This window comes from Neodiprion fabricii, chromosome 4, assembly GCF_021155785.1.
Source record: "Neodiprion fabricii isolate iyNeoFabr1 chromosome 4, iyNeoFabr1.1, whole genome shotgun sequence".
In the NCBI taxonomy this organism is placed as follows: Eukaryota; Metazoa; Arthropoda; class Insecta; order Hymenoptera; family Diprionidae; genus Neodiprion; species Neodiprion fabricii.
Window position 1 is genome coordinate 26806424 of NC_060242.1, and position 27583 is coordinate 26834006.

At 41.3% G+C, this 27583-nt stretch overlaps 1 protein-coding gene across 2 annotated transcripts in view; it reads left to right on the forward strand.

The window, feature by feature from the left end:
- LOC124181160 (extracellular sulfatase SULF-1 homolog) overlaps positions 1-27583 on the forward strand; it is an 85786-nt gene that overhangs the window by 26671 nt on the left and 31532 nt on the right. For both annotated transcript variants that reach the window (XM_046567451.1, XM_046567450.1), the window contains exons 2-3: positions 9053-9343; positions 10363-10602. In XM_046567451.1, the coding sequence (XP_046423407.1) occupies positions 9112-9343; positions 10363-10602 (472 nt within the window). In that variant the 5' untranslated portion in view covers positions 9053-9111. The remainder of the gene's footprint in view (positions 1-9052; positions 9344-10362; positions 10603-27583) is intronic.

The following is a 27583-nucleotide window of genomic DNA, read 5'->3' on the forward strand; positions in this document are numbered from 1 at the left end:
TCGTTTAGTTTCGTACACTTCTTCAGCAAAATAAGACCCTGATGTCAGTTTATTGTCGCATAAAAATCAAATTATCACAATTGTTTCAAGAAAATATAACACGAGTAACGATGTTAACAAAGAATCATATCATATCGCACCCAGAATGAGTGTATTTTTTATTTATGGTGAAAAAAATGACAATTTTCAAGCCGACTTTGTGGTAACCATAGCTGAGATTTTCACTCGATTCACCGACGCAGGCACGCAGCCAGCTCCATTTGTAGGTATAAATGTTGTACGCGAGGTCCTGTCCGCCTCTGATTTACCTTGTCCCTGCAGTCTCCACCCCCCGACCATTGACCTTTGACCCTCAACTCCGGCCTCTCGACCCTCCTGGAGGCAATGCACACGTCGAATCGTTCCGCGCCGGTAAAAAAAAAAAATACATCCGAATTTTAAAGCCGTAGAAAATCAAGTCAGCGTTATGTGTAGAGAGCCCATTTTTGGTAGAAAACGCGAAAGGCAAAACAATCTAATTCACTCGAGATTTTTATTTTTGCTCTTATTTATACGATACGTTCTTTTTGTATTATTTTTTTATCTTGTGCTTTAATTATGGTTTTTGATTTATTTTTTTTTTTTTTTTTTTCGTTCAACAACGTTCACGTATTTTCTCCTGATTATGGTCTTGAAAAAACTTTCAAACTGTTATTCGAAACCGCGAATAAACGTGTGGAAAATGATTTTTCAATTAATTTCGGAAAAAAACAACGCTCATTTTAATCGGATTGAATTTTTCAGCTGTTCTTTGCGTTATCGTTCCTAACTTGAAACCTGGACTTTTTTTGCGAATAGTGATGTTAGTGCAATTTAAGCCCGATTATTTATTCAAGTTTCTTTCGAGTAGCTGTTCACAGCAGACAGTAAAATTTTGTCGAGAACCTAAATTTCGATTCATCAAAATTAGGGTAAAATATTTTCACTCGTGATTTTCGTGCAGAGACTATAATATTCTCATCGACTTCACGCTCAAATATCTCAAGTTTCTTCCAATTTCTTTTCGACGATTTCCAACTTTCCTTTCCATCGCTACATTTCGTTGCGTATAATATAGAGAGAAAAAAAATCTATAACACAATTTTGCCTCGAGTGAATTGAATTCGCGATCAATTTTGTCGAGTGATCGAATTCTACTCGACAAAAGTACAATAGGAACGTTTTTCCCCTCAACCGCATTATTCGCGAGTGAACCTTGACCTCTAAAATATTATAAGTTCCTCCATTACTGCAACGCGATAAAAATGTATCAAAACGGTTGTAAAAAAAAAAATGGACGAAAAAACATTTCGGCGACCGGGTGGAGGGATTAAACGTATCAGTCAGTGTCGTCGACGTTTGCACAGGTGAGACTCGCAATCAGTTAATACGAGGCTCTGCACGGTGCAGTGAGTTGGAAATCCGTAACAGTCGAGATAATTTCACCCTAAAACGTTCCTCGTCTCTTTGTTTGGTGGGTAAAATTTATGGCGAGAGACGAGCGCCAGTTGAACACAATGCAAGAGTTTGATTGTAATTTAACAAAATAACGACAAAAACAACATCGAATCGCACAGTGGTGTAATTTTCGCTCAGTCAGATTCGGTGCAAAAACGAGGCAACAAACCGCATCGTCTATTACTCTAAGATGTGTCTGTTTTTTCATTGGCTCGTAAGTTTTTCGCTGCGAGCTTAAACTGCAAAGTCGATTTACGGGCGCACAGCGTACAAAGAGAAATGCACCCGCGCAAATCCCATTTCCTCTTTTCAATCTCGCGGGGCAAAGCTGAACCGCTGCAGGCTTCCACCGCAAACCGCTGCCGTGCATTAACCGAAGTGCACATCAAAGCAATCCATGCACTGGTCGGCCCCCGTACGTATCTATCCACGTGACCCCCTCGATCTCCATGGATCAAATTTCCAAGGAACTTGCCGTTTTGGAACGATCGTCGTCTACGACTCGCCTTCCGCTTCGCTCCAAACTTACCTCAGCTCTGCACTTTCGAGTGTCGCTTGTGTGCTGACGTATCTTATCTTCCCCACCTTTCGACTTTCTCTCTCTCTCTCTCTTATCATGTTTCTGTATGACGAAACACGTCGAAACGAGGGACGGAAAAACTAGCTGCCGTAGCAGAGAAAACTGCGGAATCCTACGAAGAGAAAAAATATGTTACGGAGAACTCGGAGATATTTTGAAGTGTTCTGTAAAATGTGATTTATCGACAAAGACGGTATCATCCAAGTCCAGATCCGCGGAATATTCATTTTCATTTCAACCAGCGAAACCAATGAAAATAACCGCAGCACCGTTTCACGATCTCGGATAAGGGAAAAAGGGGCGGGAGTAAATTTCATTCTGCGTGGTATCCGATTCTTCATAAACCGTGGATTATAACTTTGACCCAGTTTCAAATATCCCTGAGAGAATTTTTTGGCACTGAATTGAACGGAATTGCAAGCGCATTATACGGTTATGCGGACGAGTTTTGCAGACTGCGAATTGGAAAGGATCCATGCATTTATATCATAGAAATTAAGACTGTACTTTTAACTCTTTTAACTTGTTTAAGTCTACACCTGACTCGGTGCCGTAATTTATACCTGCTGAAACTACAGAGTAACCAAATTCGACTTGCGAGGATAAAATTATTGTATTTATAGCGTTGAGTTTCAACGGACTCAGCAGCGGAGAGGAAATACGCAGAGTTCTGTTTTTTTCCTACTCCGTCGCAAATCCGCCAGTTACAGGAGTTCAATAATCCCCGATATGCGAGAGATATTCAGAGACCGAACGAAACCGCAAACACGTACAGAAATTTGACCACGAGTTATCGAGCTGCGTGGCAACGTATAATCAAAGCAAAATTTTACACACGTATTCAAGAAACTCTGAAGAACTCGCAATCGGTGTAATAAATACGCGAAACTGCACAGTTCTCAATATCATACTTTCGCTTCAAAATGGTATGGACAGGTTTTAAACTGCTTTAATGCAAAGCTGGGCGGCAGCTTCGTTTCTTACGCCTATTTTTTCAATACTAGTACAAAATTAAAGAGTGTAATTTATTCGATCGTTATTGAAGAAAGCCTTAAAAATAGCGGACCAAGGAGTGAACAATCATTTATCAGTAAAATGAATTCGACCAGAGTTAATGAAGGGTGATTTCCTTTTATAAAAGCTGTCAAATCCTCCAAAAAATTACGTTCAATGCAATCAATCTTATTGTAAAGACGGTGCAAGAGTGTTGGAAAAATGGGAAAAGCTGTTTCAAAATTTGATGAAACGTTCATAAAATATATAGTGTTTCCATCCCGCCAGAAAACACTAATTATCATCCATTCACGGGTGGGCTAAAAGGCTTGAAAGGTTTTTTTGTTACACGGGTGTCGAGTATCGCCAGAAGGGAGACTCGGAGTCGACATTTGTTTTTAATGGTATCACGTGTTTCGACACCCCGTGTCTACGTAACGTTAAACAAACACGCGTGCCTGGCTTCGAAGCCTCCACTAACACTTCGGAAGATCGTGCCGCGACACTCGGTGTGTCAGGGCGTATATATTCGTCGGTGAACAAAATTGCCGCCGGTTGGTCGGAATGAGTCTTGTCATTAATAACATTCCCCTTGGATCGAGCCTCTTCCCTTTACGCCTTTACGTAATTTCGTAAGATTCAGGAACTCGGTGCCGCAGTATTATATCGGTCCGGGATTTAATTAAACGCCATCGTTTAAGCCCCTGTTTCTATTCCGGCATCATTTTTTTCATGTTAGATTTAAACCGTGGAAAATGAAAATCATTGCAGTCCGTTACCTAAGAGCGTATCTCGAGGAGGTCTTATATGTATTCTTCCATTCCCTATTACAGATTTTTGTAAAAGTACAAACTTTTCCGGAAGATTTTCGTTGTGTTTGGAAATTGAAAATATGCCACTGAAACTTCTTACAAATCTTACGCTTTAGATATTAGAAATTTCGAAAAACTCGTTTGGAAGGCAATCAACTTGATAATTTCTCAACTCTGAAACGGGCTGACCAAATTTCTTTATTTACAATATATCACCGACACGTTAACAGTCATGTAGATTTTGGTAACTAACTAACGATATCTTCTGGTGTGATTGGATTCAGGTTTTTCTTCGTATGGCACAAACGTATCAGGCAAAATAAGAAATTTCAAACCCTAATTTAGTTTCGTGAAATTCCGGTTGTCGAGGCTAAATATTATTCCTTATCGGTTTTTGTTTCGTTTAGACGAGAGAATTCTTTGATCAGCTTTCTTTGCGCTCCCAAGTCATCCGCGAGTGAGGTCAAGAGGTGAGAGACTTTGCAAGTGAGAAGAGTCTTGCAAGACAGACGAGTAGATGCGACAAGTACAGGCGTAAGAGTTTCAACTCTTCAACTAACCCTTGTCCTGGTTTGTATCTGTCGACGATACACGGTGATAAAGAGTCGCGTGCAGTTGATGCGCACGGGGATGAAATTGAAACATGGCCTCGGAGATCGGCAGTGGATCCGAGTAATGAGGACATCCATGATGCGGTGAGCGTGTTGAAGTTCTAATTTATGCACCTTTTACGAAATGTTAACGACTGTTTAGTCGGACCTTATGCTAATTTTCAGTTTTATTACCACGCGTTATGTAGTTAGTCAATGGCGATTGAGTCCGTTGGAACTATCTGGCGTATTAGACTGAGCATTGAGCAGCATCTCTTGCAATTAGTGTAATAGGCGGATCGTGAAGCCAGACGCTGTCTACGAATAGCCGTCCAAGCTTTAGACACGGTTGCGATATGCACACGATATTAATCGCCTGTTTGCTGTGAAAATAATACCATCTTCTTTTTTCTTTCCTCAATATCTTATTTCCATGGCGTAAACGATATCTGAATGTATACCGAAGAAACGGAATTTGGAAAGTGAATGGTTTCATCACTTTGAAAGTAAAACATCAGGCTGCTATTAACAGCAGCTTGCTCCCGGTATGACTCGATGACGGGAGTCGCGGAGGTTTTAAGAACCCGACAATTCGTTTACTAACACCTAAATGTCACTCCTCATTCTACAGATGCAGGGAAATTAATTGACTCGAAGAGAGACGGGTACACGATTGCGCGCTCGGTTTATTTTCAAACTTATTTCCAACGCGGATACTTATTCTATGTGACGCGCGATAAAAGGCTTCAAGATCGGTTCGAAACGAATCAAACGAATGGTCGTAGCAATCTCCCCAAGTACATTGTTTTGTAGTAAAAACCATTCAGCCTTCTTCGAAAGCTTCCCCTTCTTCAGAGTAATGAACTGTGTCTTTATTCCCGATGTGAATCCAATAAGATGTCTGATATTGAGTTGGTACGAAACGAAGTAAGAATTGAAGAGGAAAAGACCTTTTCCTTGTAGCTTTGGATAGTAAATAGTCACAAAAAAATAATGACAAAAGTACGGAAGACGGTGCTAAAGCAAGATTTTCACGCCTTCAAGATGGCCGAACACCTCGCAGGTATTCCACGCAGCACATTGCGTGACATGCAAAATGTAACGCGTTGGCATGCCCATTGTCCATCGGTTCGTCCGCGAGGGAGGAGAATTCGAACAAGTTGGGAACGGTTGGTACCCACGTCATTTCCTGGGCACTTCTCACACGTACCACAGGACCGAATTTAGCACAATCAGATAATGCGGGCTCCGTGCATATCTCTCGGTGTCGTTTGGCGTTCCCGAACCAACACCGACGTTCGTTCGTATCCGGACTCTGCGGAGGCCATCGTCGATTTGTCGGTACAATAGGTGGCCGGACGATACCCCATTCCACTGGAAGGTACGTACGTGCTGCAGGGACAAACCGGAACCGCATGCAGATAAGACATACGCCGATCTGCGACCGAACCCATTTCCGGGCCCATTTCCGGACGCTCCGAATTTCCTCGAAAACTGGCGTTGATGGAACGTGCCTGCCCTCTTCCGGATTCACCTTTATAGGGGTCTTTTCTCTCCCGTCTCATGGCGTCGTGGTTTTTATCAACCGATGACGTGCTTTGGAGTCAGGTACGAACTTCGAAGGCGTGCCTTAAAGTTTTTGGCGTTTTTATAAGTCAATTCGAATACTATGCAATCCGGGAGATATTTTTTAAAACTCAAGATTCGGTCTAAGCTAACAATTGGTCAACTCTACGTTGAGTTTAAAGCTTCGACGACACCGTAGGCGGTGTTATATTCTGAATAGAAAGTTTTCGTCTCTGGAGCACCTGATGTAAAAATGTATGTAGATGAATGTTTACATGTTGGAATCTTACGCTTCTGATGGGAAGCACGCAAGACGGTCAAAACCGTCTAATAAATGATATGCGGATGTGCGGTATCATTAGTTACGAGAAAATTCATTGTTGGAGATATAAATTTGAAAAACTGGCGATTTTGAAAAATTAACGACGGTGTTATATTCTCTTGGAAGCGATCGTTTCGTTTTCCCGATCGGAAACCGGTAATGCCATCCCCCGTTTAGTGAAGATTTCTTTTTTCTCTTCTTCTCTTACACTGGCAACTCTCGAGACAGAAAGTCTCTTTACATAATGAATTCCACGTCGTTCGAAACACCCGGAGTAACTCGTTTAATGGCGACACCAATTTGCTCTCTACGGCACTGTATCATACGAGTGTCCAGCTTATGCCTATCCTGAAGGAGAACCGTGGCTATACCGGCTATCGAAGTGCCTTCCTAGCATAGCTTTCGGAACTTGACCGAACCTTCCCAGAAGACTTCTCAAGAACACCAATGGTGCCGGATTCTGGGATCTTTTGAGGCTTTCCACGTGCAGCTGGGAACGTCTTTTAACGTAACCATGAGTCAATCGACTCGAACCCCTTATTCACCTTGTGTCATGTCAGTTGTCCTATTCCTCTGCGCAATAGAGACTAGATCTTGACTAGGTAAACTCTCGGGGACAAGTTGGGTCCAGCATGAATAAGCCTCGTAACGGCGCTTTAACGAAACGAACGTGACTTTTCATCGAGTTCTTACTGGGCGCTAGTGACGTTAAGGGACTTTGAACGAGTGCGGCAGATTGACGCTGAATGCAATCAGCGTCGTTAGAATCTTAGGGTACAAATGACGCCTGCCGAAGGTAATCGAGACCAGTGACGTCAAGACCGGTCTTGCGACTCTCGAGGAACTCGCGCCGGTCCAATTATTGGACTCTAAACGTACCGCTGCTCGCTAATTGCATGCGAATATATCCCGCCGCTTTATCGAGAATCTCTCGAGCTTCTCAGTTGTCCGGGATAAAACGACGAGGCGTAACACGACGATCATGTTGCGTGGAATCGAACTACACCGACGACAAAATTGTCTACGTACGCTCTACAGGTAATGTTCGCGCTACGGTCAATTGGCTATCGCCATTTTATTCGCTTACCGTCTTGATCGAATAACAATTAGCTCTAATTAATTCGTTATGTAAATAATCGCTTTAAGACTAATTAATTCAGAACAAAGTGCGTGAATAAAATTATATATTCCGTCGTTAATACTAATTCTCCAACTTTATCGCTATAAGTGCACTTAATTAAATTAAAAAAAAAAAAAAACACATGACGGACGTATATCATACTTTCATTGGACATCATTTTTGCATACCGATACTTTCCAACCGCAGACCAATATATGCAGCTGCGAACGATAACGATTTTTATCATTCTTCCCGTTGTAAATTTCTGGAGCCATTGCAGTATATTTTAACGTTCGAACTTAATCATGAAAGACGGAATTCACGAGGCGATCGAGTTCGAAGATGCATTTTATTTTATTTTGCGACGTTAAATCGAGACGATTCATGCACATATTACTGAAGAAATGTGGCTTGCTTTGTGCCGGACAGTAAAGGGCACTGGAAACTTTACGATCTCGGAAAATAAGTTATACCGTCTTAACTGCCTCTTAAACGTACTATGGAAGAACACTTCGCCGTATGTGAGAGGAATGCAGCCGCATGTAACTAATGAGCCGCGAATAAAAATCGCTAGTAAGTACCAACTTTGGCTCCACAAGACCGCAAAACTGGTCCACAACTCCTTTTAATTGCAACCGGAAATGTAAGCTTCGCTTTTCAAATCGAAGTATAAAAACTTCTGGACAATTGAGCTGATGTTATTACACTACTTATTGCACTCTAACCAATTCTATCGCTCAATGTAACGCAGGGCAGTTCAATTTTCGTGCTGAAAACCTTACGGATCATTGAAGAAGATAAATCAAATTCTGAAATCCAGGTTTGTTTTTCACAGCAGTTCAACGATATGCGTGATCAATGAATTTAGTTGATTGGCGTATCGATCAGCGTCAGAGCAGACATGCTCAGTTTGAACAACGGTTCGGGTGAATCAAATCAGGCAAAAGCTTTCGGCGAACGCTGCGCCGCGTGTATTTTGAATTTATAGAAGTCGATGCGCTGCGGGAGAGCAATTACACTCTGAGTCTTGCGTACTTTTCAATACAATACGTGCACAATACTCCGAGTAATTAATTACTATAAATAATTAATCTCGAAGATGGGTGAGGGATCCGTGTCGTGATAATATCAGCATCAAGACGGTGCACAGCCACCCATGAAGAAGAATTGCACATAGTTGGAATTTAATTAATATCTTCACCCTCCTTCTCCCACGGGTGACACCGAGAAGAAACGCCGCGTGTTTAACTGCTCGGGGGATGAGTATACCTATATTGCCCGATACACACACGCCTCTTTCATCCGTCTGTGTAATGCGAATTCTTCCTTTTGCCCAGGCCTCTTCATAATATAGTGTCACAGCTCACCGTGGGAACGCGGACACTTTTCACTGCAGCATATCCTGCGGGATCTCTGCATTACCGTAATTTTCAATTACGGTGTATTGTCGGCGCGAAATTGCTGAAATGCGTGTGTCAATCTCGAAGAGAGTGATCTTCGTTTTGATTCTGCGTATAATTGATATCTCTGTCGCTTCTTTTTCTGCATATTAGTTGACGTGTAGTAAAAATGATCTCGTTTCGACTGTTACAGTATTCAAGATGATATGACACTCGGCTGAGACGAAACGTTGCTTTGGCAGAGCAGTCACCATGAAGGCAATACTTCAGATTTTCGCGGTTTTTATTTTGACCGCGAGTGCCCGTCGCCCGGACAATGACGCCCCCGCTGAGGACGTCTTTGGTGCTCAGCGTCGCGGCGCCTCTCACAAGAACAACCATGCCAACAACCAGCCGAACTCCCCTTATCTTCCGTATCAACAACCCAGGGAGCGGAAACCCAATATCGTCCTCATATTGACCGACGACCAGGACGTCGAGCTCGGTAAGTTCGGAAATATGAAATCCGCAATATCTAACGCATTCTTTCGAGTAATTGTTTTCCCTTCATTTTTCGCTGGTTCTATCTCTGTCTCCTGTGCTCTGGTAGAGTTATTAGTAATCGTTGTTTGACTTTAATCATCCGTCACTACAAATAATATAATTATTTAAGAGTCTTTTTCTATCGTGACACTTGTCACTACTGATATTACGGTAAAGTGCTCGTTTTTTTCCAATTCAGAAAGTCCGAATCGCCATTCGAATCACACATTACTCTCGTTGTAATAATTGAAGAGAAAAATGAACGACCGAATAAATTCATTCGTCTCATCCGTCAGAGTTAACTCGCATATGTATACTGATTTCGTTAATAAGAGGCATAAACGGCTGGATAGGAGTAACGCGAGAACCACATGATGAGATTAGCCGAACTTGAAGCGACAATTAGAGAAAGAGCTTTGTTCGATAATCCAGTTGAATAGAATTTATTCAACAGATTGAATTGTGGGTGACTCGGTATCTGTGAGCTCTCAGCTGGTATATACCTATACATACATATATATATATATATGTATGTATATACATAGGGCACAGGTTTTACCAAGGAATGGGCGGTCGAAACGTTGGAGAATCAAATTAGTCGGAAAACGCATATCGAGTTTTCTACGTGGGTGTGCAATTATCTGGAATTAAGACGGTATGCTGCAGGCTTATCTATATTACACGGCGGTATTGAACGGCTCTGGATCCAAGACCCTCGCCGCGGAGCAAGTCAAATGGTCTAGAGTAAGACCGGTTCTGTTTGCGTCACTTCCGGCCTGTTACCTGAGCAGTGTATCAAACCTAAAATTCAATCAAGTCTGCGTTCTATCTCAGGGACTCTATCCTTCTTCTTCAATTTTATAAAGAGAAAATTAAGCGGCGAACATTTCTGCGTCTGCTGTTGAAATATGGTGAAAGGGTGTCCAGCATTGCAGTAAAAAAATCAACTGACGATAAAATTTATCCTCAATTTTTCTTCAGGTTCGCTCAACTTCATGCCGCGTACTTTGAGACGCATCAGAGACGAGGGCGCGGAACTCAGGCATGCCTACGTCACGACACCAATGTGCTGTCCCAGTCGAAGCTCCTTGTTGACTGGCAGATATGTTCACAATCACGAAGTTTTCACCAACAACGATAACTGCAGCAGTCCTCAGTGGCAGAGGGACCACGAACCTCATTCGTTTGCTGCTTATCTGAGCAACGCTGGATATCGGACTGGTGAGTCGAAATGTTGAACCGAGTTTTAGGGTAGTGAGTTTGATAATGAATGTCAAAAGTCTTGTGAGTTATATTGGCAGAATGGAGCGCTATAAATTGTCCGATCTAATAAGAACGGAAATACTGCTCTTCGTAAAAAGGAAATCGAACGATCCCAAAATTACAGACGAAAAATGTAATTCAAGTTTTTGATAATGGTCAACACATGTTACACTCGACTATGCTCCTCGTCATTAAAGCCTGACGATGTTTGTTGCCTATTAGAGTTAGGCGTACATGAAGAGTGAGACGTTTCTTCCGGTAATACATAAGAAGGAGTAGAAGAAAAAGAAAAAGAAGACACGAAAGAGAAAAAAATTAAGATAGACCGTGTTAATTTGCCGACAGTTTGTCGGACCGGCTAATTGGTCGGGAGATTTATTTGAAACGAGTATAGTAATTTGGTCGGCGGTCTTACTCGTTTCGTGTTCGGTTGTTTTGTACGCTTTAGCGTACAATCGCGGTTATCGTATCGATTATTTACCAACGAAAATGCTTGTCACGTAAAAGTTCTTTTCTGGCCCTGCAGGCCATCGCGATACCTTCCTTGTTAAATTGCGTATGTGCCTCGAGGTGGTGTCTTTTCTTACATCCAATCTTTCCACCTCCTTGAACATACTAGCTTGTGAAAAATGAGCGTCACTCCATAGAATAACATCGCATAAAGCCGTGCAATTCCTTCCACTGATATCTATGCTAGCTAAATAATACGACCCAGCGCCACGCCGTCTGGCTTTATCGACGCCTCCAGGCTCGGTCCTTACAAATGGACATGATATAACTCACTAAAGTCACCATTCAGACGACGATAGCGGGAATGATGAGAGATAGAATTGATAACGTTGAATCTGCTTCCTCGGTGAAAATTAGAGGGATCATTAAATCTTGTGACAAACCGATGTGTCATTTGAAACCGATCACGGACACAAGTCAACGAAGTCTTCTTGCGAGAGAAGCATTTGGCGAGAGAATTATTTCATCTGGTTGAACTGGAGCAGCTGCCGCCAGTGCTGCTGGAGTGAGGTTGAAAAGTTTGACAGCAGAATTCGTGGAGGTCGAAGGGCGAAAAATAAAATTTAATCTACTTCCTTTTGCATCCAAAAGGGCCGAAAGACGAGAAGGAGGGAAAAGGCAATCAGGTTACGTGATTGTTTCCCAAAATGAAGTTCCGTTTTAAACATATGGTACTCGCATCCGACATAATCCGCACGATTTTTTCTTACTTTCTCGGACTTATAATTTTCATTTACCCGAATTCATTTCCCGGGATCAAGCTCCTACCAAACCCAATCCAACCCAAAGGAGCAGGAAGTTGACGTCTGCTCGCGGAGCTTTTGACAAACACTTCCAAAGTTCAACGCCGGCTCAGCCGCAGTCTATCTCCAATCCGTCAAAAATCAATTTCAACTCTATCTGTTTACCAAACGTGACTGGCTGAGTGATTGGTATGGATTTTCTCCACCCCAACACTCGAAACTCCGTTTGCCGAAATTGTCCGTCACCTCACGTTTCGACAGAAAGTGACGAGTAAACTGTCATTTCGAGCGGGGACACTTTCAATTCCGAACGTATATAATACTTTTATAAATATCTTCGGAATGATAATGACGGGCTCCAATTTCGATAAAACATTACACCCAATTGTGAATGATGAATGAATCACTGTGAAATATGCAACCTTTACTTTTCATTCATTTGTTGACGTGATTGGGATTTTAGTATCACTTGTAAACCGTGTGCCCGTCATTATATTCATGGCTATAAAGAGGCTATTTCTGGAATGAAACTCCACTTCGTAGCGAACGTGATGAATGAAAAATAACTTGCATCATTGAAGCTCCAGTAAGCTCGAATAAGTGGAGCCTTTTTTTCTTCTTCTTCTCAAGCTTCTTAATCTTCCTAGAATCGTGGATTACCCAGAAAATATTACCAGCTAACCGGTTCGTTTCTTTTTGGAAACAAATCATCTCTTCTGTCTCACCGATTCGACAGTTAGATATATCATAATCATACTCGGGCATTCCTTGGGTCTACTCGACAAGTTCCTGATCCTCTGCGTTCCATCGCGCATTGTAATAAAGGACGTGTGTCTCGCGTCCCGAACGGCGATGGACGGTTCGAGGAAACAAATCGATAGGCCCCGCGGCTTTCATCCAACGTAAGCAAGTGCAGCAGCACAGCGTGTGCTCCTGCTAACAATGAGAGTGAGAACTAAGATTAGAACTGACGGTAGCCGGCGCGCGGCACACACAAATATTCTCGGCACACATTCTGCACTCTGGTGTAGACTCCGTTGTGTGCTTAGGTCTCGGCAGGGCTATGAAGGCTTGTAGCCCTTCTTAGGTCGCCACTTGACAGTCCGTTCGTCGGTCGGTCCCCGCGCCACAGAAAGAGAGGAAAGAAACAAAAAGGCCGAGAGAGGAAGGAGAGAGCAAGGCCGTTGATCTCTGTGCGCCACTCGGGCTCTGTTCACACAGTTTCGTCATTGTGTTAGTCCGCGGGACAACCGGTCGTCATGATACAAGACGGAAGAAAAAGGAAAGACGAAACAGGACCCGGGACGTGTAATCTCAAACGTAGCAATTACAAGCGTCGATGTTCTCGGTGCTGATGTTAGTCACATCGGTACCGAACCGTTTCATGATTAATGGCATCTACGCCTCTTCGCGGAGGTAAATGAACATCTGAGTATTATCGAGCTGTTCGGCTGTTCAACTGAACTTGACGCGGGTCGTCAAAGACCTTGAGTACATACCTACCTCATTAAAGTTTGAACTCCGCGAAGTTCAGGGTGGATTTACCTGTGGAGGGCACCTGGAGGCGGTAACCTACACTTTGAGGTGAAAAAGTAAGCGAAGTAACCTAAGTCTCTTACCTAATCCTCAGGTGTTCTAAAGTGCTGAGCATGAATCAGGTTTGTAAAGTGACACCGGCCATAGGATGTTGTAGACATTATCTCACTTTCAACGGTGATGGATGTTGGTACCTACACGCAATTGTATCGGTTTGGAAGACGCGATGGACAACTGTTTGAAGGAGACAATGTTGATCCTGTAATCAGCACCGCTATAAATCGATGAAAGCACAATTACGAAACCGCGGTCTATGAAAAACCGCCATTGAGCACTCACTAGCCAAAGAAAGTTCATAGATGCTCAAGTTTCACTTCATAATGTCTGATACCGATCTATTGATCTGGAGTTTAACCAGAAGCGCGTGACAACCATATTTAGACCAGTCAAGTCACGTATCAATAACTCACAAGAATTCTCTAAGGACTTAGATACACAAGAAATACATCTTGGTATGAAGGCAGTTAACACGAAAGTAGTTCAGACTTCTAACTATCATTCTAAAAATAGTTCAAAGTTTGTTTGTATTTAAGACGATTAAGCCGATGCGCGTATCTTGACTCCTCGTCGGCGGATATACGCTTGAGTTCTATCGCATATATCGGTGATGAAATATTTATAATCGACTTGACATACGGTTGAAATTAGTATAACAGAAAAATATTTGATTGAGCGGTTGGAGATGCCTGCGCAATCAGACCCCCGGGATTTCTTTCTCCATCTTCATCACTCTGTCCAAGTTATAACCTATGTGAACCTAGCACCCGACTTGAAAAAACCTAACTATTTTTTGTTGATTCTTGTAGGTTTTTGGAGGTAGCTGTTTGTAGTAACAATGATTTCGTTTGTAGTAGTGCCATTTTGCAGGAACTAGAAACGAAAAAATCAGTACTACAATCGACTACAAACGATTCTGTACGGAAATCTACCGATAAATTCGATTTTTTTCAAAATGGGGTACTGACATTTTTTCAACCCCTTAAATTTTTTTTTTTTTGGCACTACTACAAACGAAATCATTGTTACCACAAACAACTACCTACAGAAACCTACAAGAATCAACAAAAAATATTTCGGTTTTTTCAAGTCGGGTGCTAGGTTCACATAGATCAAGTCATTCGATATCAAAGCGCCAGAACCTGGCTTATCGAATGGAGAATGGAAGAAAGTATTTCCCGAGCCATGAAAAATAATTTAAAAAATTTTCAAGAATCACTAAACCATAAATTTTTTTGTTTGTTAGATAGTGTATTAATTGTACGCTGATTTCATCGAACATTAAACGATGTTCAGTTAAACGCATAGATGTCTTTACAGGAATCTAATTACCTTTCAACGACACAGGGATTAACACATCCTGAACTTGATAACGTAAAAAAGCAATTACGAGAAAACGACGCACAATTAATGCCTGATGTCCAATTCCCAAGGTCTCGGGATCAATCTTTTTTCGAGAGTTACAATACGTCGAGACGCGCTATTACAGCTATCTTCCTCCGGTCTACACCTTGACTGAGAGCAAACAAAACGTCGAGTGGATATAACCAGTGACTTGAGACTTGACTGTCTTAGCTTCCGTCAACCCGCCGTGAAGCTTTGTGTTGGCTTCAAAGCTCTTGTGAGATACCTACGCATACACCTCGAGGGTTTGTGTGTATACATCACCAAATGTGGTAGATATACGCACTCGTGAAAATTTCACAAACACAATTTTCAGTCGACCGTAAAATGTTTTATGTGTAGACAACAGTCCATTCCATAGATCAAATAATCACGCCGCGCCCGATCTATCTGAGCTTTCTAGATCCCTAAAGATCACAGATCGAGGGAGGAATTGATATTTCGTCCGGGCGGTTTCACTCAGACCACTTTTTGTTTGTTCAACCTTGACCGAAACAAGAAAGTCTGTTTTTAGTTTGGAGTAGTTACTACGTTCTTCACTGAGACTGAAAAGTAGCTGTCAGCTCAAAAATAAATTTGTAACAAGCCGTTGGCGTTGGTAAGAACATAACTGATGACCTTAACAGGACCGTTATATGGAAATACTTACCCCAAGAAAATACGAAAGAGACCAAAGAGACGATGCTTTTAGTCCAAAGTGTTGATGACTGATGAACTGCTCACGTGAATGTCTCGACAACTTATTTCAGCAGATATTGAATGTCTTTCGCAGTCCGATAAGTTGTCGATGGGTTTTGAAACATTTTTATACCAACGCAACGTAATGGAGCGATTACAAATTTGTAGTATGATACTTGATACTGAAGATGGTTATGTTAACCCGGTGTCACTTGATACTTCACTTTTGAATTTCGACGAGTAATAATCTCGAAGGTGACAACGTCTCTTTATTTATCACTTCCGGTCTCTTGCCCATTGGTTCTCGCCTCGATAAGGTCGCAGGTGTGTTTCCTATCCCTGTCAAGTATCTCATGGTTTTCACAACGTGACGCGAACCGGTCAAGCCTCAAGAGCCCGGTAGATAGCTTGTCGAATCCCTCGGCTTAAAGCCCCTAAGCCTCGAATCAGCCCGTCGGACGATTTAATATCTCGTTTAACCATTTTCCGATACATTTACCAGCCGCTCAGGCGCCCTTCTCAAGTCCTTTATACGTTCATGGCAGTCGAATATCCTGAAAATCCAGACTGGATTGCGATGGAATTTTATAATCGCTCTTGAACCCCGACCCCATGAACTCATATGGCTTGGAACTGCAGCCACGTGAGTTTCAGCGTTTTTGGCATGATTTTAACAAAGGTTAGTAGCCACCGCGATTATCTAGATTTAACAGATGATACCGTTATTCGACTCTGAGCCAAGTCCCACTTTTGTCCGGTCACTTTATCAGCATATTCTTTCAGAGACACTAAAGAATAATTCAAAGATATTTTTTTCATGGAGTGCCTGATTTCATCACAGTCATTCACCGGTTCATCCATCTATCTAAGAGTCATGTTACAGTCAGAATTCATGAGACTTATAAGACTATGAAAACTTTCCAACCAATACATTCGAGTATCCAGTGATCTCAAGCCTTCCACGAAAAGCAACAGAAACTTAGCTGCAATCACGATTTGCAAAATTTGTGACCTGTGATATAATGCAAAAATTAGCTCTGTGGTTACCCTTGTACTAAGCCATGATGCGAAGTCACGAAACTCATGAGTAGCACCATGGCATGGACTCGCGATTCAGCTCGCAGACTTTCTTGCGGCAGGACATTTCGATCGAATGCAGAAATAGAAGCCGCGGATTGACCCCTGCTGTCTGGGTGCCCGAGACCGTGGCGTGCTAAGCTGAGCAACATTATAAATGAACCACCCGTGAGTCCTGACTGCGGACAGAAGCAGCTAGTGATGAAACTTGACTGTGAGATACGAAGATAGATGAATCCAGGTACTCGAAAACACAAATACTGTGTCAGTCGTAAGCCTTTTTTCTCATTCCTCTCTCTTTAACTCGATTGAAATTGATGACGGTCTGGTCTGATTTTCGCTCTTATAGTGAAAGTGCGACTTCGAACAGTGGAACAGTGCAAGAGGATGGTTAAATTTGACAAAAGTAAACCCGAAGGATCTTTTCTGCATGGACATTGGAAGTCTTAAACACCTTCCATCGTCGAGACGAAATTTATCTCATCTGAAATCGTACCTTGGACCATTTTTCAGCAGCACGGCAGAACAGTGAGAAGCCTAGCTGGCGCACTAGGTCCAAAGACTGAAATTCAAAGCTCTTAGAGCACTCGTGCAGCATAAAAGAACGAGGAGAGAATAGGTAGCAGACTAGCAGCACACACGCCTGAGGTAAGGGTGACTGACACAGCTATGCTTACGATTTTCTATACACGATGTACAAAGGCGTGATAGCCATTGCAGGTGTCCCCCAGTCTCCGTTAGGAGCTCGAAGTGGTGTTATCTATCCTCAGGCACCCATACACACTCGCGTGTCTAACTCTGCAGGTTGAAGGGTCTTCGGGTCGCGCAAAACCATGCGAAATTTTCAGCACGGTCTGCCACTTTGCGGTAAGATGGAATATTTGTCACTTGATCCACAATCGTTTGTCCTTCGGCGTAAAAAAAAAAAATCATTTTCAACTACCAAGAACCCGTGCAGTTAACGTCACAAAATATCTTATTGAAAAAAAGGTTAAAATATCGAAGAACTAGAAACCGGAAAAGTGGTACTGAATATGCATATTTTGGCAAGACTCGTTAGCGTCGATAATAAGCCTAACCGAATCAGAGAGAAGGTGATTGATCATGACCTAAGTTCTTCGGTACATAGTCCCAAGGTGTTTTACTGCAAGTGGTTGTTTCTTGTTAAGGTACAATGGTTTTAGCTAGTCCAAAACTGGATGGTACTAACGATAAATTATATCTTGTACCGTATTCGTCTGAATACTGAAACACAAACCGCTACAATATTTCGCGCATACCATTGATAACTGACTCTCGAAAATGACAGTGGAACAATTAATCACGGTGTATAATCTGCATTTCATCTTCTGTACTACGATAGTTTTTGAAAAAAAATTTCCTGTACAGTTGAAGAGTTTTTGAGTAAAACTAGATCTGTATTATAGCCGAAAACCTGTCACGTTTGATGATGAAGGGCTGGGATGAATGGGCTGTAAGGTTTGTTGCAAGACTGTGGCATTTAGCACTGACCATGGAAGAATAAGGAATTCCAATTTCTGCCCTACTAACCCTCCATTCCGCCATCGTTCATTCTGTTAAGAAAGTTTTAAGCATCACTACTGACGGTGTCGCTATTATCTCTGAAAAACCACCATCATTTCCCGTTGTCGGTCGTCTCGGATAAGTTTCCTGAAAACTTTCTTTGTCGGGACAATCATCTCTGCGTGACATAATATGGTTTTTCCCAAGATGCGTCAGATCCTATTATAACATACGTACATCCGGCGTTTATACCGTCTATACATGTAAAACGTATACTCTGAAAAACTTATCGACCATCTTCCAAGACTGCTCGAATCCCATCCGATCAGTGATCTACACCACTATTGGATTCAGTTACTTGCTTAACAGATCGTAACGTAGGTGGCAGAGGACGTCCGCGCATACGCACGAACGAGACGTTGTTTGCCTAAGATCGCCCATAAATATCGCTGACGCAATGCGGTTTCTATCACGTTTCCAACTATCAATTCAAATTGCACTTAATGCAAACGTGGGCAGTTCAGTGGACGCTCGTAGGTTGTGTATGTGCTCGGAATATCCTCAACTTGATCTCGGTTCTGCGTGGGCCGATTTGCCCAGGTGCTCAGGGACCCAGTCTCACGAGTTTTGCGTACAACAGCTGTGAGGTTGACTCGCGTCGGCGTGGCGAATCGGACATGGTCTTTCCCGTTATCGGCAACGCCTCAGGCAAACCCAGAAGACGCTGCCAAATTAAGTAATTAGAACTCGGAATTAATACAGATGTCTTCTGCGACTACGAGTCGTCAACGACTGAAGCAAAGGTTCCGCCTCTCAGACTGGTTGGCGGCTAACTCGAGAGGTGAAAAACTTGTAGGACGAAGGAGATGCGGTAGGTGGGATGAATCGGTGTGCCACCAGACAACTTCGAAGCCCGGGGCGAAGCCACACGGCCACGTTAATTGCCTGAAAAGTTTGGATCGTGAATGAGAATGAGTGTTTACCGACTACCATGAATACCTTACAGTCCCAACAACACCTGTGAAAGGGTTCAATTCCATTGTCGCGGTGAACGATGTAATTGTTCTCTAATTGTGGCCCTCCATGGCGCACTGCTACCACAGTAATTGCGACTCTACAAAACACTGGTTTGGCTACGTGAAACAAGTTTTTGTTCACCGTTTGTGAGTTGTGAACACGCTAATACTCGCACGTGCGTTTGGGTATCATTAGGTCACGCGTGTAATGTGCGGCGTGTCCAACAGAGTGTAGTCATCGACACGTAGCTATTATCTTGATCGTTCACGTCAGCATCGTGTAATCAGAAATTACATATCCCGTGTCTAATTGCCGGAGAGACGAAGATTATCTAATGATTAAATTTTCAGCGGGTGCACGTTATAAATCAAATAATCCCTTTGCGACGCGTGTTTCCTGACATTTGTAAAAAGTGAACGTGCGCGGAAAACGCATCGGCCAACGGTTACCACGCATGAACGAATAAGAGGAAGAGGCTGAATTGCAGGTTCACCTTTAACGAGATTACGCGTAAGTTACAATTTGATGATACTTAATCGACTTCCTTCACGCTCCCGGCATTCAAGCCTCATTTGTGTAACTAACGGGAGTCACTTACAGATTACACCGTGCGCCGCCCAACAGTAGTCACGATTGTATTTTAGTAGGCGTATTTCCTGTCCACACCGACAATGCTCGGCCAGGCCAACTGATTGCGAATTACGAGCAACACCGTACTATTTTATTTCAAAGAAACATCCTCCGGTGATGAGTTATGAACTTCTTGCACTCAGTCTTACGATGCTAGTAAACCGCTTCGCTGTTTCTAAAAATTCGCATTAACTGCAAACAGGTTTGATTTTAAACCGATGACACTGCAACCTGATGTTGATTCTGAATTCCATAGTCCATCTTCTCTCGGTATTTTAGAGAAAAACCTTCCGGTGACGAATTATGAGCTTCTTGCACGCGGCATCGTGATCCTAGCAAACTTCTTCACTGATTCTAAAATTCACACTGACAATGAGTGCAAACAGGTTTGAATATTCAACCAAAGATACCACGGTCTGAAATGTTGATCCCGAATACTACGGTCCATTTTCTCCTTGTACCTATTTCAGAGGTCTTCGCTCGTTCCGACAGTTAATTGAATTGTTTGAGGGGTGGAACGCCGTGCCAGTTTTCATTCCCTTTAGTGTACCCTCGATTATGATCTCGTCCAGCTTTGCTCTTGTCACTAATTGTGCGCATGTACGTATACGTACCTAATATATATTCGTTAAACGAAACGTTCGTCGCATCGACCCTCCGGTCAAGAGAGGCCAACGAGCCGCCAGACTATAAAGCGTTGGATAATTTTGTTCTTCTTCATTTTCATTCTTGTTTTTCTCATCGCAGTATACGGAAGGTGCGGAGGAATTTACACATGACAAATCATCATCGCTCCTAGGGTATACTGATCAAACACACGCAACGCTTTAACGGCCGATGAAAAAGCCGCGTTCAAGTTTCCAGCGCGTATATGTTATATATATTATACGTATAAATATATATATATATCTAAAAAATTTTTCAATGCATCTTTTTTCAACCTTCTAATCAACTCTCAAGACTCTGTACTGGTCAGCTATCGACTCTCGTGGCGTAGTTTATACTAACCGGCTGCCTGCTGGCGACAAGTGCTCCTTCAATTACTGATCCGGAAAATCTACGACACTCGATTATTCGTTAAGCGGGTCTCTACGGAGCTCTGTAACGCTTAGACGACGACTATAAATTTCAATCCAGTATCCCTGCGACCGAAATTTATCAGCCGACGATCGATCGGCAGATGGTAACCGTAAATCGTTACTCTCTGTTGGCTTAGTTCTCGTTAAACCTGTAATTATTTTCACCCAATGGCGTAATAATAAATACTACCAAGCCCCAATTAGAAAAATTCAAGTCTACAATCGTGTACGTTGAATTTTCTATATCCGTATATCAGGTGTTGAAAATCAAAGCCTTCAAATTAGTTGTCTTTGAAGCTGACCATTTGCCACGTTTCACTGACATCCTTTGCATAGATTTTCCCATCAATTGATGATTTGTAACATCCTATCTGTGTAACGGAATGATAATCACACCTCATCTCCTTCTCCGTGGCTGACGAGATACTTGACACCAATTAATTTTCTTTCAAGAAAGCCTCTTTTCCGTTCCGCTGAAGGTGGGGTAAACCTTGATTAACCGATGAAAACACTGCGTCAAAAGGAACGGTTTTCTCACCCGAATTTCGTAGACTACAGTCCAGCTACGCCCCCGTTTCTCCTCTAGCTGTCACAGATCTCATAGATTAGAGTTTACCCGCGGGAAAAGTTATTATCCAGTTGCCGCGCCAGCCAGCGGCTGACCAGAATCAGCTAGAATTCCGTTCTAGAATTCAGGGCGCCTTTCTCCGCTCGATATAACTCGAATCTGGGTTGGTTTGGCTCCATCGGGTGCGAACAATTCCTGCTAATACAAAACCCGGGAGTCTCTCGGTATTCCAAAATCCGTCCAATCGTTAGAAATTTTACACCCCAAACAGTTTCGCATCGTTGACATTAATTCGTCGACATTTTAACACCTGCTTCGTGTCAAGTCACATTTTTTATTTTTTTGTTTCATTCGCTTTCTTTGTAAATATTCCATTTTTTAACAGCACAGTGTACCTAAAGCTGATTTCAATAAACAATTTTTGAAAGACTAGTTTCGACTTCTGGGAGGGTTTAGTTCAATATTCTCTATACGAAAATAGTTGTAAAAAATATTCAAACACATATTGTTGTTCCAAGGTTGGTTTCATCGCGATAGATCACAGTACGGTACTAGATGCTCGGTACGCCTTGGAATTGAATAATTTATGACGCAAAGTCCAGGGGAGGCTGAAGAGCCGGAAAAGGTTCCCATTGATAAAAATGGAGAACGAATCACAGCCACATCGAAAACTTGACAGGCCAAGGAGCCTGCGTTTGCAGAGCCATTGTTTTGTATCTAGTCTATCGTGGGACGTCACTTGTAATTAATAATGAAAGACGGCCACGTTCTACGATACTCGTACATCCGTGGGCCGAAGGGAATGCCTAGCCCTGCTACGGACGTTATTACACGTGTCAAGTCAAGCCTCAGTTCGATAAGGCAACGGGCTCAGCTTCGTTTCTGATGTACCCATAACCGACACAATGGACCCTTTCATTGTTCGGCTACGCGACGACGTCCCGCCATTTGTGCTTTATTTAATCACTCGAAATATGAGCTCCGGCAATTCGGTCTATGTATATGCATATATTGGGCATTTCGCTCTTGTAATCCGTAAAGCAGAAACTCTTGGAGCATCGAACATTGTCTGATGTGAGGTTAGTTAACGCCGATTGAAAGGAGCTTTGCTGTTTATTAGAAAGTAAGCCGCTGCAATGGCGCGTCTTGATCGAAACGCAACGTTTAATGGTGTCCGTAAATGGTAAACCATTCATTTATGCGTTAAAACGATTCGTTTGGAAGCAACATTATTTTTTCCACCTTCCACGTGAAAAATTTGCTGTATCTTAAATTGCAAGAGAGGAATCCTCGCGGAAATATATCGCATGTCTGATGGTTTAAGGACGTATGCGAAAAAAAAACGAATTCGGTGGTAAAAAGGCGTATAATTTTCTTTTTCTTTCCCGGCATTCGCTACAAAAGCACTCGATATGAATAACGATAAAAGGTCTTATATTTCATGGATACGCCCTTTCAGCACCAAAATATATTTTTATGTATGACATTTATGAATGTTACAAAGTTCCATCCGCCATTTTGGTGTTTTGGTAACCGACAGTACTTACGACCTTTTACCGTTAATTGATGCATTATTTAATTTCAACGTTTTTTAATGTATTCTCCTATTTTTCGCGTAAATACAAATGGCGAAAAAATACGATTTTTTAACTTCGCGCATGGTAAATGGTCGCATAATGTCGCATACGTCCTTATACCATTAGACACGCGACATCTCTTAAATTCAACATTCAAAGATTCCTCCTGGAATTCAAAGTTTCCCTGTTTAAATTACTCAAGGAAGATGTCGCTTTCGATTTAAATTGTTACCATCTCAGCCGCAGATAATTTAATTTTCCACAAAAGTGTCGTTTCAGTTTGAAATTTGATTATAACTCTTGAATCGTTTGAACTACGAACTTCACTCCAGGAACACTTTTTTACAGAATTTCATTCTCTACAGAATACTTCTAGGGTCAAATTCGTATCCGTAAACAAGATTAATTAGTAACATTTTTTTTTTATATATACAGCGACATCTCCATATTATTTAAGTAAGAAGTCATCGAAATCCAAAAGTAAAGATTTAAAACTGTCCTTTTTGCGACGATTACTTTCTCTATTCTCTATTTTTCCTTCTCTTTTTTTTTTCTTCCTTCTATGTACAAATTTATCAAGTAGGTGCGAAAAAATGTTATTTGCAACCGACACACGAGAACACAACGTGCTTCGAAGGATAATCCAATATGATATTCAGCACCACCTGGAGATACAACAAACAAAATTTCGACGTTCATCACGTCAGATTATTTCTCCAAGCAATTCCGACGTGTTGTTTTATCCCCGAAATTTTTCCATCGCTTCGCAAATTTCCCCGTGTTTACAGTGAGCTTACAAGTTCGCGGTATACGATCGCATTGCAAGAACGCTTTTTATTCCGGGCGGTTTATTTTTCTTGTGCAGATACCGGACCGGCGGCAGTCTAAGGTCACGTTCGGTATTTCCCCCTTTTTTACTTTTTGCGCATATTGCAGACCGCCTCACTTCTCTCTTGCAATTTATTTCTCGTTATATTGGATTTCTTCATTTGCAGGTGAACGCCATTATTCGTCCGCCTTCCGTGATCTTACAATTAACGTTTTATGGGGTCACGCTCCAACTGGCATTTCGACACTTTGATTGGCACCTAATTAACACACTTTTAATCCCGTTTCATGCTTCGTCGATACGGAGATGCCAGATGTTTCCTGCCTCGCGAAGCAACAGATGAAATGTCGGATCATTATTTCATGACGAACGTCAGCCAGCGTTTAATGATTATTCGACGTCTGATGATGATGCACCTTTGTAAAGGCATCCAGTGACCTCGATTCCACTTGACAATCGGTTGCAAACTCCGTTAAGCGGTTGAATATGCTTCGTTGGTTGCATAAAACGATAACGGATGCGATTTTTGTCTGATTGTAAGAGCGCAATTATCCAAGTTTTTTTTTTTTTTTTTTATACTATTATTCGAGATAAATTTTACCGTATCACGTGAACACGAAGTGTCCGCTGAAAGAAATGAATCGCGTGTTTTGAAAATCGAGTATAAATTTCTCAACCCCTGCGGTTTTCGCAGAAAACACGGGAGGCTTGTTTCACATTAATCGTAAGAAAAGCGCTCACAACTTGGTCTTGGAAAAGTTTCGCGGACACTCGCATGCCGTATTTTATTACCACCCCCCACACTGAGATTTAAGATCACGACTGTACAAGGCAGCGGCAAAACAAGTAGATCGACGAAACGGAAAATCGCCCAAATATGTTCTTTGATGAATATTCTGGAGCGAAAATCGTACAAAAACGAGTAGACTTGTTTAAAAAAAATCGACACAGATTTAGCAGTCTGTTTTTCAAACTGCAATACTCCAGTCTCAAACTGACACGATCAAATTCAGTTGTAACTTGATGATTACAGATGAAATTTTTTTCACTACAAATCTCAATCAAGTTTGTAATTTCGCTATAAATTCACCATAAATACCAAAGTCGTGAGGAATTTTTTTATTTTTTTTTTCATTTCACGTGATATAACAGAATCGGAATTCCTGTAGACTAATTGTAAAAATATCTCACGGACCCGTTTATTCAAATGGGTCAAGGGATAGAGAAACCCGTTGTAATGATCCAGTTGTGTACGAATAAAAAATCGCTTCCCCGCTCCGCAGTGTGACAAAGAGCCTTTGGTACCCAAAGCATTGTTCGACTGGCGTGTCCCGAGTCTTGTGAAATTTCACTCCGACGTACGTACGTATACGTATAAATTCGCACGTACGATCTGCGCCCGTTCATCGTTATATGCTTATAATAACACCGCAATAAATTACAGCTTGAGAATATATCGTGCCATCTTATAACCAATTGTGCTATAAATCTCCATTCTCACATTACTTTCTTCTTATTGAGATTCTTTTCTCGTATCTAGTCTCTGCTTTTCCAACCATCAAGTCTCTTCGCATTATTGCAATTTCTGTATTCTTGCAACTGGATTTAGCCGGTTATTAAAGGAACGAACTGCAATACTTGATGCTGGGAAAAATTTGTCTGAGAATGCATGAATATTCTGTATTTTTCCAGAGATTGTATGCAAAATAAAGAGAGAGAAAATAGTACTTTTACAGATTGTTACAGAGAATTTTCAAAATTTTTTAGAACCGTCTGTGGGAAGTTTACAATTATAATTGTATTCACTATGCGGGGCAAAATTTATCGGGAACTATTTCGACGGTCTTTGAAAATACGTTACAATGTTCAAATTTTACTGCTTTTTTTATTTTTCACTATATTTTTCCCAACAGTGAGATCGTAAAAATTTATGTCGTTTTTCATTCGTATCGTATAACAAAAATCGCGTTGAATACTAAATTTCTGGATTCTCTGCAGTCTGGGATAAATAACTCAAGATCTGAACGGCGATTCACGGTAATAAAATATTTTCGCATAAAAAGTACGCGATACTGTCGACACATATTTCAGTGGAAAAATTTTAAAAGTACATATTTGACGAAAGAAATGTAGAAAAATTAAATTCCGGCTATTAAAATGAAGAAAAAGAAAACCGCAGCACCCAATTCAGTCAAAATATATCGTTCCGCAGGTGTATCCGTGTGAAAAAAAAAGGTATTCAATATCGTATAAGTAAATTCATGGGCTATTTGTATAAATCGATTCTCTCCAAGGTGGAGAACGGAATAGAAAAAAAAAAGGAAAGGAAGAAACGATTTGTATCACGCCATCCATCCATCGTTCGAGGGCGGAGCTGAAAGCTTATCCGAAAGTAAGATACGCTTCTAATTACCATTAAGACGTCAGATATTGGTCGAGACAAAAGCTGGCGCCTATAAAGGAATATAATTGACGATTAGAAGTGGTCCGAATATGCTTTGGCAAAAAAGTAAATGTAAAATATTGCATAATACGTACCCCTTGCGAATATAGCTATGTATCATAGAGGTAGGTTATGCGTGTGAGCATTGCAGTAATAGTGGAATAGCAACGCTGTATAAGCTTTTCCCTACATTTGAATTAATTGCATTATACGTCTCGATGAATAATTCATGGGATGAAGATGTGGCCGCTCTCGGCTCCGCCTTTATTCCAACTGCACATCCACCGAACGGGAAAATGGAATTAACTTTTGATTTATCGCCGGATATGCAGTTCAGTCCGTGTATTCAACTTGTGTTTCCTCGCTGCAACTTGTCGCCGCAAATTATATTCGTCGAAATTGATAATCGGTTTTTTTCTTCCATTTTTGATTCGTTTTTTTTTCCGCTCTGCTAAAATTTAATAAGCATCTATGATTTTTATCAAACTCAGAAAACACGCATGAATACAATTTTTATTGACAAAATTGTATAAGCGAATCGTTGGAAATAATAATCAATAAAATTTTAATCAGACGAAATATCGTAGAATTGATCTGCCTATATTCATTTTTCGTGATTCAAAAAGTACATCGAACTCCTATTTTTATATTATACGAATATTTGATTTTTGAAGATGTTCGACGATTCGAATTTTCCACTTCTTGCAATTTTCTTTCGTCTGTTTATTCTTGCACCAATGTCTCATTTTGTAAAATCGGAAAGAATAATAAAATAAAATAATTGTAACAATCAAATACAGGCCTCTTTTCAGAAAAATTACTTTTTGTTTATTTTTTTAAATCGCCACATTTTATGCAACTTTGCAAATTATTTGGATTTTGACATCTGATTCGATGGAGCGTAAGATCCTACGTATTCCAAAACAAGAATTTAGAGAAAAGCTTCAAAATTGTGAAATTGGCGGTAACCTTTCGGAAATTATATGTTAAATATAAGAAAAAACCCATATTTACCTTATAATTTTAAAAAATCGTTATCGAGCGTGAAAAATTTATTTCCGTGATAATGAAATATACCTGTCCGCTTGTTTTGGAAGAGGAAGAACATACTTCAGTCACGAGCAATTACGAAATATGACCTCCGCTTGCCTGCATGATTTGAGATGGATTCACCCTCCACTAAAGTAATGATACTTCAAAATCGTGAAACATTTTTTATTATTTTTCAGAAAAATACGAAATCCGACGCTTCATTGTTTTAGTAATT